The 15,941-nt window shown below is 38.5% G+C and overlaps 1 protein-coding gene across 5 annotated transcripts in view; it reads left to right on the plus strand.

Moving 5' to 3' along the window:
- The window catches only part of furina (furin (paired basic amino acid cleaving enzyme) a), a 67,064-nt gene that overhangs the window by 31,927 nt on the left and 19,196 nt on the right, over positions 1 to 15,941 (plus strand). For all 5 annotated transcript variants that reach the window (XM_046858181.1, XM_046858184.1, XM_046858182.1 and 2 more), the window contains 4 exons: positions 1,783 to 1,881; positions 6,678 to 6,773; positions 9,806 to 9,934; positions 10,023 to 10,099. In XM_046858181.1, coding sequence (XP_046714137.1) covers positions 1,783 to 1,881; positions 6,678 to 6,773; positions 9,806 to 9,934; positions 10,023 to 10,099 — 401 coding nt within the window. The remainder of the gene's footprint in view (positions 1 to 1,782; positions 1,882 to 6,677; positions 6,774 to 9,805; positions 9,935 to 10,022; positions 10,100 to 15,941) is intronic.

Consider the following 15,941-nt stretch of genomic DNA (forward strand, 5'->3'; position numbering starts at 1 on the left):
TGGGAAGCACATGCAGTTGCCTTCTGTGTGCCAGGCATGTTGAGCACGATCGTGGGATTATATGACATTGAAGCATATGACATGATTTTCATTTCTGGGCTCGCCTAAGCCTGGAGATAGAAGCTCTAGTTCCAGCTGTGACTTGCGTCCAGTCTTTTAAGTCTCTTATCTTGTTTTGATCAGAATGCACCTGCTCTTGGCTCTACATTTCTCCACTGCTGAATACAGAACTATGATTGCAAAGGAGCTGCATATAATTGTACCATTTCATCCCCATTTTTTTTTTTTTTTTTTTTTTTTTTTGTACCCTTCTTATTTCATTATGCTGTAATCCTTTTATTCGTATTTCTTCCCTCCTCACTAATCCATGATTCTCTTTATGGTTGCTAGGCTTCTCTACTGGCTTCACTGCCTCGAAGCAAATCTGTTTTGGAACGCTATCTGCTTTTCTGTGCCACACTGGTTTTGTTTGGCTTATGGTATTTGTGTTGACATGTTGTAATCTAAGCTGTTTACTCGAGATTAAATAGAATAGAAGGGTAGAGATTAGGACTGAAAACACTTATCTGAACTGGTTTTTTTTTTTTTTTTTTTTTTAAATATATATTTTACCACCACTGTTTACCATCTGTTAAAATCAGTACCAAAGGCTTATATTGCATGTTCTGTAATGTATCTTAGCATATTATACAACTGGATTACTACCCGAATAGTGTATGTTCTTGTGCTCATGTAGAGTGAAGCAAGTCAAGGATCCTTACAAGAGGACATCACTTTAAATATGCATTCCATCCTATTTATTTGGAACATTCAGACCTCATTATAAATACTGTTAAACATACTGCAAAATCTCTTGGATTGCTACAGTTTCTGCATCAGGCTTTTAGTTGTGCTCATTTTCATTTTTCGCTCACGATCTCAATTTTACTCCAGCTGACAGTGACCTATTCAACTGCTCAGCATCAGATGAAACTATCAGTTTGTCATTCCGGGGCCATTAGTTGTTATTGTTGCATGGATTCCGTGGTTGAATGATGTTTTAAAGCATTTCGTGACTTACAGGCATTTTGTCGCAGACACACCGAGGCTTCTCGCACTCACATCAGAAGCTTAGCAGCACATGAACTACTGCTTTCTCCCTTTTATCCGAGGGAGAATCGATCCGCTCGAAAAACTAAAGCTTAGCAGTTGTGTGGATGTGAGGCTGGCTGACTTCAGATCAGTGCTTCAGGCGTGCGTGTTCATCATAGTGTATGTGCCTTTTATCTAAAAATGAGGTCATGGTCGGGGCACTTGGACTGCTTAAAGATGACCTGTAATACTTACTTTATGCTGCCCGTTTTCATTAAAGCAGCCTTAACTTGGCAGCTTCATTAAGTGTAGCTGTCCCTAATTCTCATTTATTTTTCCCCTCTTCATGTCAGAGAGTAGAATGCTCCTGTCTTTCTGCGTTGCTTCTTTGATCTTTTTTTTTTCCCTTTTATTACTATATCTGTCTTGCCACGTATTTCATTAGTGCCTCATCCTGACTTTTTCCCTTCACCCGTGTTTGGACTAGATGTACTCTCTAAAGTGTTCTCTCTTTCTTTTAGTGAAAGTCATGCAAGAGAGGATGTGGTTTTTGTATTGCTGTGTATTTCCACAATGTTTGCAAATTTTTTTTTTACTTTGAACGCCTTCTAATTTACGACATTTCAAGCGAACTCTGTGCTTTCCCAAGCGTATCTTTTTAAGATGCAAGGCTTTAATATGTTTTTTTTTTTTTTCTGGGTGTTTTGGCAGATATTTGGAGAATACTACCATTTCCGGACCCACAAGGTGGTGAAAAGGTCTTTATCTCAACACAGAGGAACACACATTCGCCTACACAGGGAACCGCAGGTATGCATAAAATGTTCCACATTGCTTCAAAAACTCAGTATTGCAGTGCATGATTTTTTTTTTTTGGTGCACAAGTTATTAGGGTTTTTTGGGAGTTGGATAATTTAGTTAAAATGTAATAGTTCCACAGTTCATGTCCTACGAGAAGAGGTATCATCACTAAAGTTTACATGGGGTTAGAGGCCAACAGATTTTTCTTCAGAAATTAAAATTGATCTATATAATTAATAAAAGGAATACTGATCACATGATAATTTCTCTTCTTTTCTTTACATTTCTTGCAGTTAAATATCGTTTCATAACCTGACTTATTGCTCAATAAAAAAAATAAAAAAAATTGTCTAGTCGCTCTGCAGGCTGAAACACCTTGTGGATAAGGGCGATCAGAGGAGAATGACCAGACTGGCCTGAGTGGAAAAGGAAGTATGAAGTAATTTGAATAAGCACTTTTTGCAAACGCGTTGAGAAGAAAGCATCTCGAAACACAAACAAATCTTGTGCTGGATCGGCTGCAATTGCTCCTGTCAGCCAAGAACCAAAATCTGAGGCAATGGACTAACAGTTTAAGCAGATGGAGAATGTGGACTGAACTCAGTAGTGTCTGTTCTGTGTTTAATATTCACCAGGCATTTCGGCAAGTTTTAGAATTTAGTCTAAGAAAACAGAGGTGGAATCAATACACAAAATATATATTTTATTAAACATGTTGGTAGTACAGTAATTTGTGTTGCTTGATCCTTTGTTTCACCTGTAATTAATGTTCTTTTTGCAGTCTGTTTAATAATTACACTTGGATAGTGTTTTGTGGAGACAAACAATTTCAAACTTGTTAAAAGCACAAGCAGTGTGAATTTGAAGCTGAAAGCATTGACTAGACTCCTGGCAATAATGGCTATAAGTCCCAATCTTCTTAACTGTCACGCATGTTATATGCATATAAATTGATTGTTGACCCAGTTTAGGATTCATTAGGGATTTGCTGTCAGATTGATTTCATTTAGACATTGTAAACATTGTAAGGGCTTGTATGCCTTTCTAGGAATTGATTTCTTCTGTGAGATAAGTGTTGTGATGAGCCTTGCTATTTCTCATTTGAAGATGATTGAAATCTGTTCAGTTGGACCATGTCATCTTTGGCTTGTACAGTTTTCCACTTGTCGCTTTTTAGCGACACACTTTAATTGAAAGACTCTACCGGTGCCATGTCTTCCGGCTACTCCCAATTCCACTCCCCATATGTTGTGTGGTGGTGTCGCATAAAGGACTGCCTTCCTGCTTCTTTGGCAACTTTTGAAACATTTGAGCGTTTGAAGTTGAGGTGCCTCCAACAGCTCGGCCCAACATCTGCTATTCAGCTATTCAGAGCCGCCTGAGTGTTTGTCACTCGCCATCCACTTCAGTCCAGATGGCAAGATCAGAGGCGACATGAAACATGATCTGAACACCTTCAGTTCCAGAGGCTAGAAATCTCCTTAATGGAAATCACCGAGCGGATCAGCATGTGCCATTACTCACCTTCTAAAGGGGGTAAAAGTCTGCTTGCAGACTCATGCTAAAGAGTTTGCAGGAGTGCGGTCGGCTCAGCTAGAGGTGCAAGAACACTCGGATGGTATGCAAAAGTGATGAGGTGTGTGAATAATAAGGCCACCTGGGCTCTTGCCACAATGACTGCACACTGGGTGGGATGTGCATGAGTGTGTGTGAATGTCTCAGGCCCACAGACCAGAGGCGCCCCAGCGGTTCAACGGCCATTAATACGCATTTGAAAGCCAAAAAAAATTTTTTACCCCTTAAAAAAAGGTTTTCTCTCCACATTACTTAGTTTTTTACTGTACTGTAACTGATTAAACTCATTATCGAATCTCCCATGAGGAATAATAGCGGTTAATGTGAGTTTTGGGGCAAGTAAAACTCTACTGGGTATGCTTTTGTGGCAACACAGGACTGATTCAGAAACTATGACCAAAAGTCATAACCAGGCCTGAAGCAGCTTTTGTAGATGATTGGCTAGAGATGTTTTTGCTTCATCATTACTAATCACAGTTTGAGATCAGGCAGTTTCTCATGTTTATGTAACCACAGTGGAGCCACATCATTTTAAGCAGGTGATTGGGATCTTTTAAGCAACGGAGCTGCCGAAAGACTTTGTTATGCCAGATGCCTTTTACCCACCCTCTCAACAAAGCTTGGTGAAATTTCCACTAGCTGCCCTGCTCCACTTCCTGTTGTTGAATTCTTTTGCTCCCTAAGCGCCAAGCTGAAATGAGAGCTTTCCTGGCTTTTAAACATCCCTTATCACCAGTAACACAACTGTAGACACAAGACATTGGGATCAAACAAACAAAAAAAAAAAAAAACTTTTGCACTTTGCTTTTACTATAGTCATAAAAATTTAAAAGATTGTCAAAGCTTTATCCTTGAAAACTTTTATTAGAAACTTTAAAAGTCTTCATACTTCCATTCTAGCTTCCTATTTCATATCAGGCCCTAAGGAAATTACAATAATTTTAGTCCAGACAGACAAATATCTCTTTCAGATATGCACCCTCTACCGCCTGCTGTATTTGAAACGTCTGGAGAGTGGCCGGTCAGTTAAGCTGTTCCAGATTACAAGCTTCCAGACTCATTTATAATGGAGATTCTTATCTCCACTGCTGGATCTTCTGGCTTGCATCTTTCAGTCCTTCCTGATTTCTTGAAAAAAATAAATCACTGCTTGAGGCATTGGCCAGTGTTTTTATCCACTTTAAAATCTGAACAGCAAAAATGCAGGCATATTATGCTTAGCTTGTTTATCTTGTCAGTTTTATTTCGAGAAAAAACAACTGATTTTGGCCTTTAGTAGATGCTTCAGCCAATTAGGCACTTATTAGTTTATGAGCAAATCAGACTGCTCTGCTTACTAGTATTTCAGTGGTGGCATACTTTCAACAAAACAAACTTGTTTCTAATTAATATCATATTGCCCTCATGCATTGACTAAAATGTCATAATAAAGAACAGAATGATGTTGGTATTCAGGACGGTGTACACACTATACACATTTAAAAAGTTTGGCATGGATCCTCCTCAGCACTGCTCTGTGAAGTGAAATTAGACATCGTCCAAACAAATGTCTTACACATGAAGGCTCTCAGGTTTGTATTATTAACTCCGCCGGTCATTGCTCACTGGTGGTGAATGAAGTGGATTCTCGTTGGAGACGAAGAGATGAGCTTGACATTATCTCCTGTCTGTGCGGTTTGTACATGATTAAAGGGAATTTACACCATGATCCTCAGTCTGCTCTTCGTTCACACAACGCTTTCGACACGAGTGTAAGAAATAAGTCGGGGTTTAGTTAGTCTCGGTTGACTAAGAATATTTGCCTTGTTGCACTTTAGCACTGACTATTTCCCTTGATTAAAAAAAAATCTCTAGAAAGCGCAGAGCTTTTTAATAGATAAGGATAAAACATCAATATCCGCCAATTTGGAAAAGGAGGTATAATTCACATTCATATGTGTTTATATATATATTTTTTTTTAAAAAGTCAAAACCATGAGATTTCTCCGAAGTGGATTTTGAACAGGTTCCAAAACTATTGTCTGGGTAAAGTTTTTGGCGTTATTGTAATTGCAAATTAATAAATCACTTCAATTAAACAACTGCTTTAATGATCTAGGTCACCTAGACTAAGTATTATAGTTGCAGTTTAATTATTCCTGATTATACTGTTGACACACACAAAAAATAAAAAAAATTATAATGGTTCATTTCAAATCCTTGGCGTTTACATGCGTCAGGGATGTTTGGTAGACCGCACTTACCTGCGTTGTGATTTCCAGGATGTCGCTTGTAAATGTCAAACCCTATGACGTTGTCTGAGGTATGATGATAGTTTTGTGGTACTTGCCTGTGGGTTGAGTAGTGCGTTCGTAACATGAATGCAGAGTACCTGGGTAATTCCTCTAAGTGACCACCAAGATGAAGTTGCTCGTCTTACAGGCTGCCCTTGCAGTTTTGTCAGGCATGACTTACTCTGGCTGTGTTCTCTGATCATTTCAGCTGAGCTGTCACTTTGCTGCTGAATACAGGAAGCTGTATGTTCTGCCTTAGTCAGGAGTTTGCCTACCTATGTTCATTTTTACTTTACTGACCCTAATCAGTTAGAATTGCTGTAATTTTATATATATATATATAATATAAATATATTGTGTGTGTGTGTGTGTGTGTGTGTGTGTGTATATATATATATATATATATATATATATATATATATATATATGAGTATATAATCAGTTTAGTGATGCATCTTAGGACACATGCATCAGTTATTAAACCACTCCATTTCAGGCATGCAATTACTAAATAAAAGTGTTTGTCATTCTGCAAATAGAAGCACTGTTTATAGTCGATAGGCTATTTCTATTTTTGAAGCACTCATGCAGTGATTGCTTGCCTCCACTTCTGAAATAATGTCTAATTTTAGTAGTGCTGAGACCTGGAAGAGGGTGGCAGATTAAATGTAAAGCCTCAAACAACCCTGTTGCTTGTCATGGGATCATTTTCCAATAAGCTAGACATGAACATGAGTGAACATGAGCAGGATTATTTACAGAAAAGCAATATAAATGGAAAATTAAAGGTTATTGGTGTGTACACGTTTATTACAACAGAAAAACCTGACACTTCATTTTGATTTAACATAAAAATTCTGAACATTACATATTACAACAGCAGGGATTGGTACTACTGCCTTTTTGTACATAAATGTCATTGGCTTAAACATGCTCATAATATTATTGTTTCCGAAGGTAAAATGGGCAGAGCAGCAAGTGGTGAAACAGAGGAAGAAGAGGGACATTTACTCTGAGCCAGTTGACCCCAAGTTTTCACAGCAGTGGTACCTGGTAAGTGCACACCCATATGCAAATGTGGTCTATGTCTGAACGGTTAGCATGCTTGATTCTGTCCAACATTTAGTATAAACAGAAGGTGCATCATTCAAGTCCGAGTAAGATCAGAGTCATGCTCAAGATGACTCGTACACTTTCCCTCCAAAATATGTATTCTGTAATATCAAGCTAATTTAAATCTGTCCTAAATGCTGAGCTTCAAACATTTGCACTTAAATAATGAGAGCGTGTTTGTGCAACAATATGCTGTTTTCTTTCGAGATGCTCAAATACAGTATATGGACAAAGATTTGTGGACCCCTAATTATCATGCATCTATATGGGTCTATATTATTTCTTTCATTTGTTTCAAGGGCATGACAGACATGTCAATATGCAAAAATCAAGCGTCATGAAAAGTGTTTGCCAGGGTTAAAATGGAACACAGAGGCCTGACATCAACACCCCGAACACGTCACTTCACTAATACTATTATGGCTTTAAAGGCACCCCCACACCCCCCAGCCAATGTTCAGAATTTGCTATTATTATTATAAAGGGGATCTAAACAGTAATGGCATATTCAAAAATTGGTGTGGTGGCCAGGTGTCCACAAAGTGTAACAGATGAACACATTCATGCATCTCGACAGGATGTGAATTTAATTTCTTGACTATTAGCTGTAGTTATTGTATCATCTTTGCTTTAGCTATTTGTTAGTGGTTTCATAATGGGAAAAGTTCAGATAGATTGCCTCTAATGCCCAAATCAATATCTGGTATTGCAGAAATAATTTGCACATTTATCATGTCCAGCAGAAATCACATTTGCGTATTTGGCAGGGTTTTTCTGAGCAAGCTGAAGCAGATGATGCTTTTCTGCCTTCTCAATGGCTCTGCACTGACAGCTTGGACGTGACGGGATTTGATCTGACAACCCTCTGATCATTAGCCTAGAGTCTTAACCACCAAGTCACTACAGCTTTGAGATATATTTACACCAAGATCTGCTCATTGTAAGAAAAAGCTCCATAGTAATGCTCCTGAATGATCTATGAAGATTGATGAATATTTCATAGATGTAAAACAGATGACCAGCTGTGAAACTGCTTTGTCTGCACACTCTGTAGAGAAAGCAGTGCCTACAAACAGTTCTCCCTTGAGTGGCCCAAGGTTTACTTTTTTCAATTTTCATCCCCTAACTAATTCTCCCGTATCACACAAATGTCAGCTGGGAGGTTGAAGGCAAACATGTGCTTCTGCATCTTTTTGAATTGCTGCTCATGCATTGTCACAAAACAGGACTTGGAGGAAATCTATCTTCTCTCTTCATACATAAGATCAGATACCTGAGATTGGCTGTTATCTCCAGGATTGACAGGAAAGACGCTGTAATGCAGTCCCCATAATGTTGCAAGTCGTATTAAATGTAAAAGTGCCTTTTTTCCCCCGACTCTGTTTTTCCAAAGGTGACCAAATCCCGAAGTTGGGTTTTTTTGGGGTCTTTTTTTATTACCATTTAGGTCCATGTTGAATTTAGAAATGTACAAAATGGTGCATAAATGATTTATGTTCTAAAACCTGTCTGGATGGTTTAGAACTATATCGAGCTTGCACTAAAAACCCTTATGTATGCTTTTGCTCTTAGTGAAAATTCAACGCTGATCATCCGTACCACTCCCTTAAGCTGGTACTATCCCAAGTATTAAACCAGTTAGCTGACATTCACTCACTACGAGTAACAAACCTAATGATATATATGTGACAACGTATAGTAACCAATCTGTCTGGGAAAAATTAATAAGAATATGTTTGCGTTGTGGACATTTATTGAGTTTGTTAGTCAGACAGATTTTGATTTCCGCCTTTTAGAAGTCGTTTTCATTTTTCTGAAATGAGACTAAATGTTATAGCATGGTGTTTATTGAAATGTGTGCTATTTTTCTCAATCTATGAATCTTTAATGGTGAAAAATGCAATGTTGGTTAGCCTCCAATTTCATCATTAACTGTCAGGCAAACAGCGTTGTCATTCTGGACTCGGAGGAAGAGCATCTATCAAAACGGGACGTTCTGGCTAATGAACCGGTGAAACGATAGATGTTTGTTTCATTTGGTAAAGTGAGATGAAATTGCAAACAGAAGCCTGAAACTGAGTCTATTTTGTACTGCAGTGCAGTGTCAGAAAGCTCCTTTCATTGTGTCGTGATCATCTTTCTCTCTCACTCTTATGCTCTCGTACCAGACGACTAGATGGCATAAAATTTCAACAGCAATTGACTAAAGGTCAGCAGCAGCAATACATCAGTGGAATCGTTATTGAGATTCCTGCACTTCCTGTCATTTTACTGAAGTGTCGCACGTTCAACTGAAATCTATGACTCTAGAGTAGGTCATCAAAGGATCATCACATAGTTGCCGACTGTTATCGCTTTTATACCCCCCTGTTACTTTTGTCTTTTGCTCTTGGGAAGGGTGAACTGACTCGAGGTAAAAGACAGAATTTATAAGTCAGTGTAGTGAAATATCTATTTTTTGCTGCTGTGCTGTGTGAACTTTGGATCATGTTTGGAGGCTAAGGAAAGATGGGCCATTATGCCATTCCTCACAATCCTGTGGCAGGTGTGTAGGTGGATTGAAGATATTCTGTGTTATAGCAGCGGTCAATTCAAGGTCAATGGCCCATGACTGAGGATCTGAGGGATATGTCATCACTGCAAACTGCCTGAAATCTTGATTAATTTCTGCTGCCAGAACCCTAGAAAGTCTTCATGGTGAGAACACAAGCTTGTCTTCGAGGCTTTTATCTTAAATTGAAATCTTCGACAGCTCAAATGCTTTTGTTAACAAAAGGAAATTGGTGAATCTTAGCACATGGATTATCATTAGCACTGTAAGAGCATATTGTGCTTGAGGGGAAGATTGGGATCTCAATAGCAAGTGCAATAAGTGCTCCATCCTAAGTGGCTAAATGTATTCTGTGGCATTGTTCTCCTCCCTTCATTTCCTGCTCGGGGAATGTAATACATTTCTCTCATCCTCTTTTCAGTACAATAGCAACCACCGTGACCTCAACGTGAAGGAGGCCTGGCAGCAGGGTGTTACCGGACAGGGTGTGGTCGTGTCCATATTGGATGACGGAATCGAGAAGAACCACCCAGACCTCGAGCGTAATTATGTGCGTCTGGAAATAAAAGCTACACACATCTTTTCAACAAACAGTTTCGATCTTAAATGAAAATTGCCTGATAATACCTCATCTTTAGGACCCTGATGCCAGCTTCGATGTGAACGATGGCGATCCAGACCCTCAGCCTCGCTATACCCAGCTCAACGATAACAGGTAAATCTGCAGCAGATCCTAACAACAAAGTAAGCCTTTTATTCATAAAAGGAATTTACTACTGAGCTAGATTGCATTGATCCTTGAGCAGTAAACCTCAGCACCAGATCATCCACTATGTGTAAACAGCTCTGTATAGGTGTAGTTTATAGATCACTTCTCGGTTCTTGATCCCAGTGTTTGAGGGAGTGTGCTGGTTTTGTGAGCCCCTGAAGCTTTTAGAAAGCATTGCAAATCAGAATCAGTGCTGAGCAGGACAAAAATGGGGGCTTAAATGTAAGGCTCCAGGGAGGTTTGTATATGAAGAGGCTTGTATGCGCTTCATGTTATGCGTGTTCCACTGTTTTCAAGCTGTAATATACACAAGAGCTGTTCTAAGTGAAATGTGTACAGTCATAAATGCAGTTATGGATCCACAATAGGCACTGGAATGCATTCGACTGGCTCTTTATGGGCTCCAAGCCGAAGTGCCGTTTAGGTTCACCTTATTTCAGCTCAGCGAATTCACACCTATGGGTTAAGGGAGCAGTTTTAAACCTTAAACACAATTTGATCCAACCTTTATGGATTAGGAAAGCACTGGCTTTAGCTTGCCTCCACGTATTGTTTTCCACCTCATTCCTGTGGATTTGAGATTTTATTTTGCCTGGGGTTGACAGAGCGCAAATCTCAACCAACGGTCCACCCTAGCAACCAAAACAATCTTCCCACACCCATAGGCATTTCATGGCTTGCCTTCAGTCGGATAAATCAACTAGAGTTAAAGTAAATTTGGGAAGAAAGTAGCTTTAGTGACAGGAGCAGATTGCATTAAGAGCTATAAACCAGAAAAGCTTTTACTCTCATTTGTCACTCCACTTAGAGCTAAGTGATTAAATTAAGTCTAAACACCACAACAAAACCCTTATAGACAGTGTTCGTCATTAATTCCTGTGCCAAATTTATTGCATTCTGAAATGGTTAAATTTGAATTTGAACAGTTGTTGTTTCAGACTTTCTGTGATCCTAGAACTTTGTTTTCTGGCAGCAAACCTTAATTAATTATGACATTGAAAAGCTCAGTGCTACGGGCAGGGTGATCTCCCAGGCACAATTTGGATTTTTTCTTTGTTTGCTGTGTGAAGGCTTTAACATGCCATGGGGTTAGCCAGACAAGTAAAAACCCATCATGTAGGTTAAGTATAACTTTCATTTGCTTTGAAGGACCCCTACTGAGTTTCCTCGGAGCATTCTCAATTAAAAACATTATTTTTTTTTGCCCATTGTCACTGTGTGTTCCACAAATGAGACGATGTAGTCTAAAGTTCACCTCATCTTGGGTGTTGCATTCAACCTTATTCATTATATTGATTGGATGCACACAAGTGCACTGGACCATGCGGCCCATAATTAATGGCTTAGTTTTGCGGTTTAGTCAAGTTCACATATTGCATTTTAAATATTTTCATTAAAGTAAAGCCTATTTTGCACCATTAGCAGTGTGACCCACACACAATATGGCATAGAGCAACCTGTGCTGTGTAATGCTTTATTCACTCTAAAATGCAAATATCTGTAAATATTGAATATGCATTATCTCCACCCAATACCAACGCACATGTAGGTGTAGCAAACTAAAGCACTGTTTAAACTGAGAATGCACTGTAAAATAAGCATGAATATTTTATTTTGTCAAGTTTATTTCTATAGCGCTTTTCACAACAGACATTGTCTCAAAGCAGCTCTACAGAATTTAAGGAGTTATGGTGAATGGTGTGTATTTATCCCTGATAAGCAGCCATGGCAACTGTGGCAAGGAAAAACTCCCTTAGATGCTATGAGAAAGAAACCTTGAGAGGAACCAGACTCAAAAGGGGAACCCATCTTCATTTGGGTGATATCAAGAGTGTGATCATAAATCTTTTAACAGTACAGAACACTGGAGAGTGAGAACTAACATGAGCACTAGAGTGTAAGATTATGAGTAATGTTCTTTCTACAGTTTTTTTTTTTTTTTTGTCATTTGTGGTTATAAAACTAGAAGCTACTGAGCAACTCATAAATAGCTCAACATTTGCAATCATCACAGATCCAACACCAGACGTCACCATTTTGTAGTATGTACAGTGCCCTCCACAATTATTGGCACCCCTGTTTAAGATGTGGTCGTGGACTTCTAAAAATTCTCCTTTTTTTTTAAAACAACATAGAACCCAAATGCAAAAAAAGAGAAAAATCCAACCTTTCATTTAAGTACATAACTTTGGTGGTAAAAAAATCATACATTTAGAAGAAAAAAAAAACTTGAAATCATGTGTCCCACAATTATTGGCACCCCTAACAATTCCTCTGAAAAATTAAATTTTTTTTTTTTTAATATATTTTTCTGTAGTTGCTAAGGTTGGTCAGGGTATCTAGGGACTTTTAATTAGTAATTCATGATTTCCTGTTTCCCTGGGGTATAAATATGACGTGACACAGAGGCCTAATTCTCTTACCCATTTGTCAACATGGCAAAGACAAGAGAACACACCATTCAAGTAAGGCAGATGTGTGTCGACCTTCATAAGTCAGGCAATGGCTACAAGAAAATAGCCACTCGCCTTAACTTGCCGGTATCTACAGTCAGAGGAATCATTAAGAAGTTTAAAACAACTGGAACAGTGACAAACAAGGCTGGAAGAGGTCCCAAGTTTATCTTGCCACAACGCACAGTGAGGAGGATGGTAAGAGAAGTAAAAAAATTTCCCAAGCTCACCGTCACAGAATTGCATCAAAGAGTGGCATCTTGGGGTCACAGAGTCTCCAAAACAACCATCAGACGCCTCTACATGCCAACAAGCTGTTTGGGAGGCATGCAAGGAAAAAGCCTTTTCTCACTAACACTCACAAACGTAAACGCCTGGAGTTTGCTAAGCGGTACTGGGACTTCAACTGGGATCGTGTGCTTTGGTCAGATGAGACTAAGATTGAGCTTTTGGCAACAAACACTCTAAGTGGGTCTGGCGTAAAACAAAAGATGAGTATGCCGAAAGCACCTCATGCCCACCGTGAAGTATGGTGGAGGATCTGTGATGCTGTGGGCCTGTTTCTCTTCCAAAGGCCCTGGGAACCTTGTTAGGGTGCATGGCATTATGAACGCTTTGAAGTACCAGGATATTTTAAATAAAAACCTGATGGCCTCTGCCAGAAAGCTGAAGATGGGTCGTCATTGGGTCTTTCAGCAGGATAATGATCCAAAACATGTGGCAAAATCTACACAAAAGTGGTTCAGCAGTCACAAACTCAAGGTCCTCCCATGGCCATCTCAGTCCCCAGACCTCAACCCAATCGAAAACCTGTGGGGCGAGCTAAAGAGAAGAGTTCATAAGAGAGGACCCAGGACACTGGATGATCTAGAAAGATTGTGCAAAGAAGAATGGTCAAAAATCCCTCTCTCTGTGTTCTCCAATCTTGTGAAATGTTATAGGAGGAGATTAAGTGCTGTCTTGTTGGCAAAAGGAGGTTGTACAAAGTATTAACATCAGGGGTGCCAATAATTGTGGCACACATGATTTCAAGTTTTTTTTTTTTTTTTTTTACCACCAAAGTAATGTACTTAAATAAAAGTTGGATTGGATTTTTCTCTTTTTTTGCATTTGGGTTCTATGTTGTTTTAAAAAAAAAAAAGGAGAATTTTTTGAAGTCCACAACCAAATCTTAAACAGGGGTGCCAATAATTGTGGAGGGCACTGTATATGTATATAAACAGGCTGCTTTTTGCTCTGGCAGTATCCAGTGCCACTTTGATTAATCAGAGCATTTGTGAATGTGGCTGTGCTGTAGTAGCTGTTAAAATAAGTTTAAGAGGAGCTCCAAATGAAATGAAGGTTAATGAAATTTTATGAATAATAATCAGTTTTATCATTACATAAAACCTATTTTATGCACGTAGAACTCAATCAACCTCGTCTCCATCTCCAGAGACCCTAATACACCACAGTTAAAAACCTTGAAACTTTTGAATAATAAAGCTTGCATGTCCATGAGCTAGCTTGTTTTTCTCTTTCTGGCCCTAGTGACTAGCTTCCTCTTAGGGTTTTTTAAGTCTCTGCTTATTTCTTTTATAAAGCCCATCACTGTTCACTTTTATAAAGCCTTCTTTCATCCATCATAATCCAGTCTATAGATACATTTGGCATTTTGACCTCATCCAAGGCTCTTTTTCCCTTTGCAAATTCTTAACTTAAAATACCGAATGTAAAACCACAAGACGTCCTGAATCAATAGCAGAATGTGCAGTTCCCCCAGATGCCCTGATTCAAAATTTAATATCTTAATAATATCTTATTTACTTGTAATTCTTTTACTGTTCTCCAAACCTTTTTTTTTTTGCAAAGTAATGCAGTGGCTCCTGCAAAATTAGTAACTAGCGTTCTAAACTATTGACTTTTAATATCCTTTGAGGCGGAGAAGATGATTGTAGTTCTCTTGAAGAAATGGATCATGTAGCTGTTTGTGGCTTTAAGTAGGACTTTGTAATATACATCGTTTTGAGAGAGAGCCATTTTCCAAAGACATACGATGGATGTGCAAACGTCTGTGTGTGTGTGTGTGTGTGTGTGTGTGTGTGTGTGTGAAAAAGAAAAAAAAACTTTCTTCTTTAATGCTCTAAGTCAGAGCGCCGTTTTATACGCCATAAAGGCACTATGTTGTTCATCCTTATGTGTTTAAATTTTCGTGATGAATCATTTGTTCATATCTCTCCTTGGCAACATTATGAGGGTGCACAATCAAAAGAAAAGCCCATTTAGTCATCGCTGAGTACACTGCGAGTATGAATGTGTGTTCTAGTGCTTTTGGCAGCTTTAGATCGCAGTGCTGCAGGCAGTGTGCCAGAGTCTGTCTATGCATTAATTTGTATTGCTGCCTGTCATAGAGGTTACTGCTGCCAAATGGGTTTCTGATTGATGTTTTTCACCTTTTATGGTTTTGCACGTCGGGAAAGGAATTGGACTCAAATGAGCAAATTTTTCGTTATTTTTGAGTCTGCGATTAAAAACAGCGCTGGATAGTAACATAACATTTATGTACAGTCTGAATTTTAAAGCTGTGAGGAACATGTAATACCTTTTTAATTGATTTGATGCAGCCTTTTTTCTAACTAATTGCAGAAAAAGAGAGCAAGAGATGGGAGTTTACCCTTCTTCTCTTATAGCTAATGATGCTTACAAGTTGAAAATATTGATCCTAACACACCTACCTGACTTGCATAAACAGAATATTTTTTTAAAAGCTAATTTATGACAGTTTTCTGCGAAAATGTGAAGTATAGAGGTATAATTAAGACTAAGTCGGTGTAAAATATTAAATTTATTTGTATGCATTATTGATATATTTTGATAGAAAGAGTTGATGTAAGCCAGAAGTGGACAGATTATTAATTTATAAGATAGTCCTTCTTGGTAACTCTGACAGACTGACTGGCATTTAAATTCTGCACCGTTTCTCAACACCAACATAGGATATTAGGAAACTACTAGAAGCTTCTGCTTACAAACATCTAACATTACAGACAGACTAGTTAATATCGATAACGTCGTCCTTATGAATGTCAGCTTCATTTTATGAGTTGCCGCTACCAAACCTGCAAAAAAGAATTTGCTGTGGATGTGTACTGTGTTATTTAATAAGAAATTACTAGTTTCTTTTGAGTCATCTTGTAAGGTTGTCATATCATCACAGTGAATTAAGAATCTTATTTTGAGCTCTCGTTTGTCTAATGAATCCCTGATATTTGGATAGAATATCTAGTCTTTTAATATGCCTGTTGCATACATGTCATTGTTCAGTGTTTTACACTGAGGACGTTCAGGTATGACCA

This window comes from Silurus meridionalis, chromosome 9, assembly GCF_014805685.1.
Source record: "Silurus meridionalis isolate SWU-2019-XX chromosome 9, ASM1480568v1, whole genome shotgun sequence".
Classification (NCBI taxonomy): Eukaryota; Metazoa; Chordata; class Actinopteri; order Siluriformes; family Siluridae; genus Silurus; species Silurus meridionalis.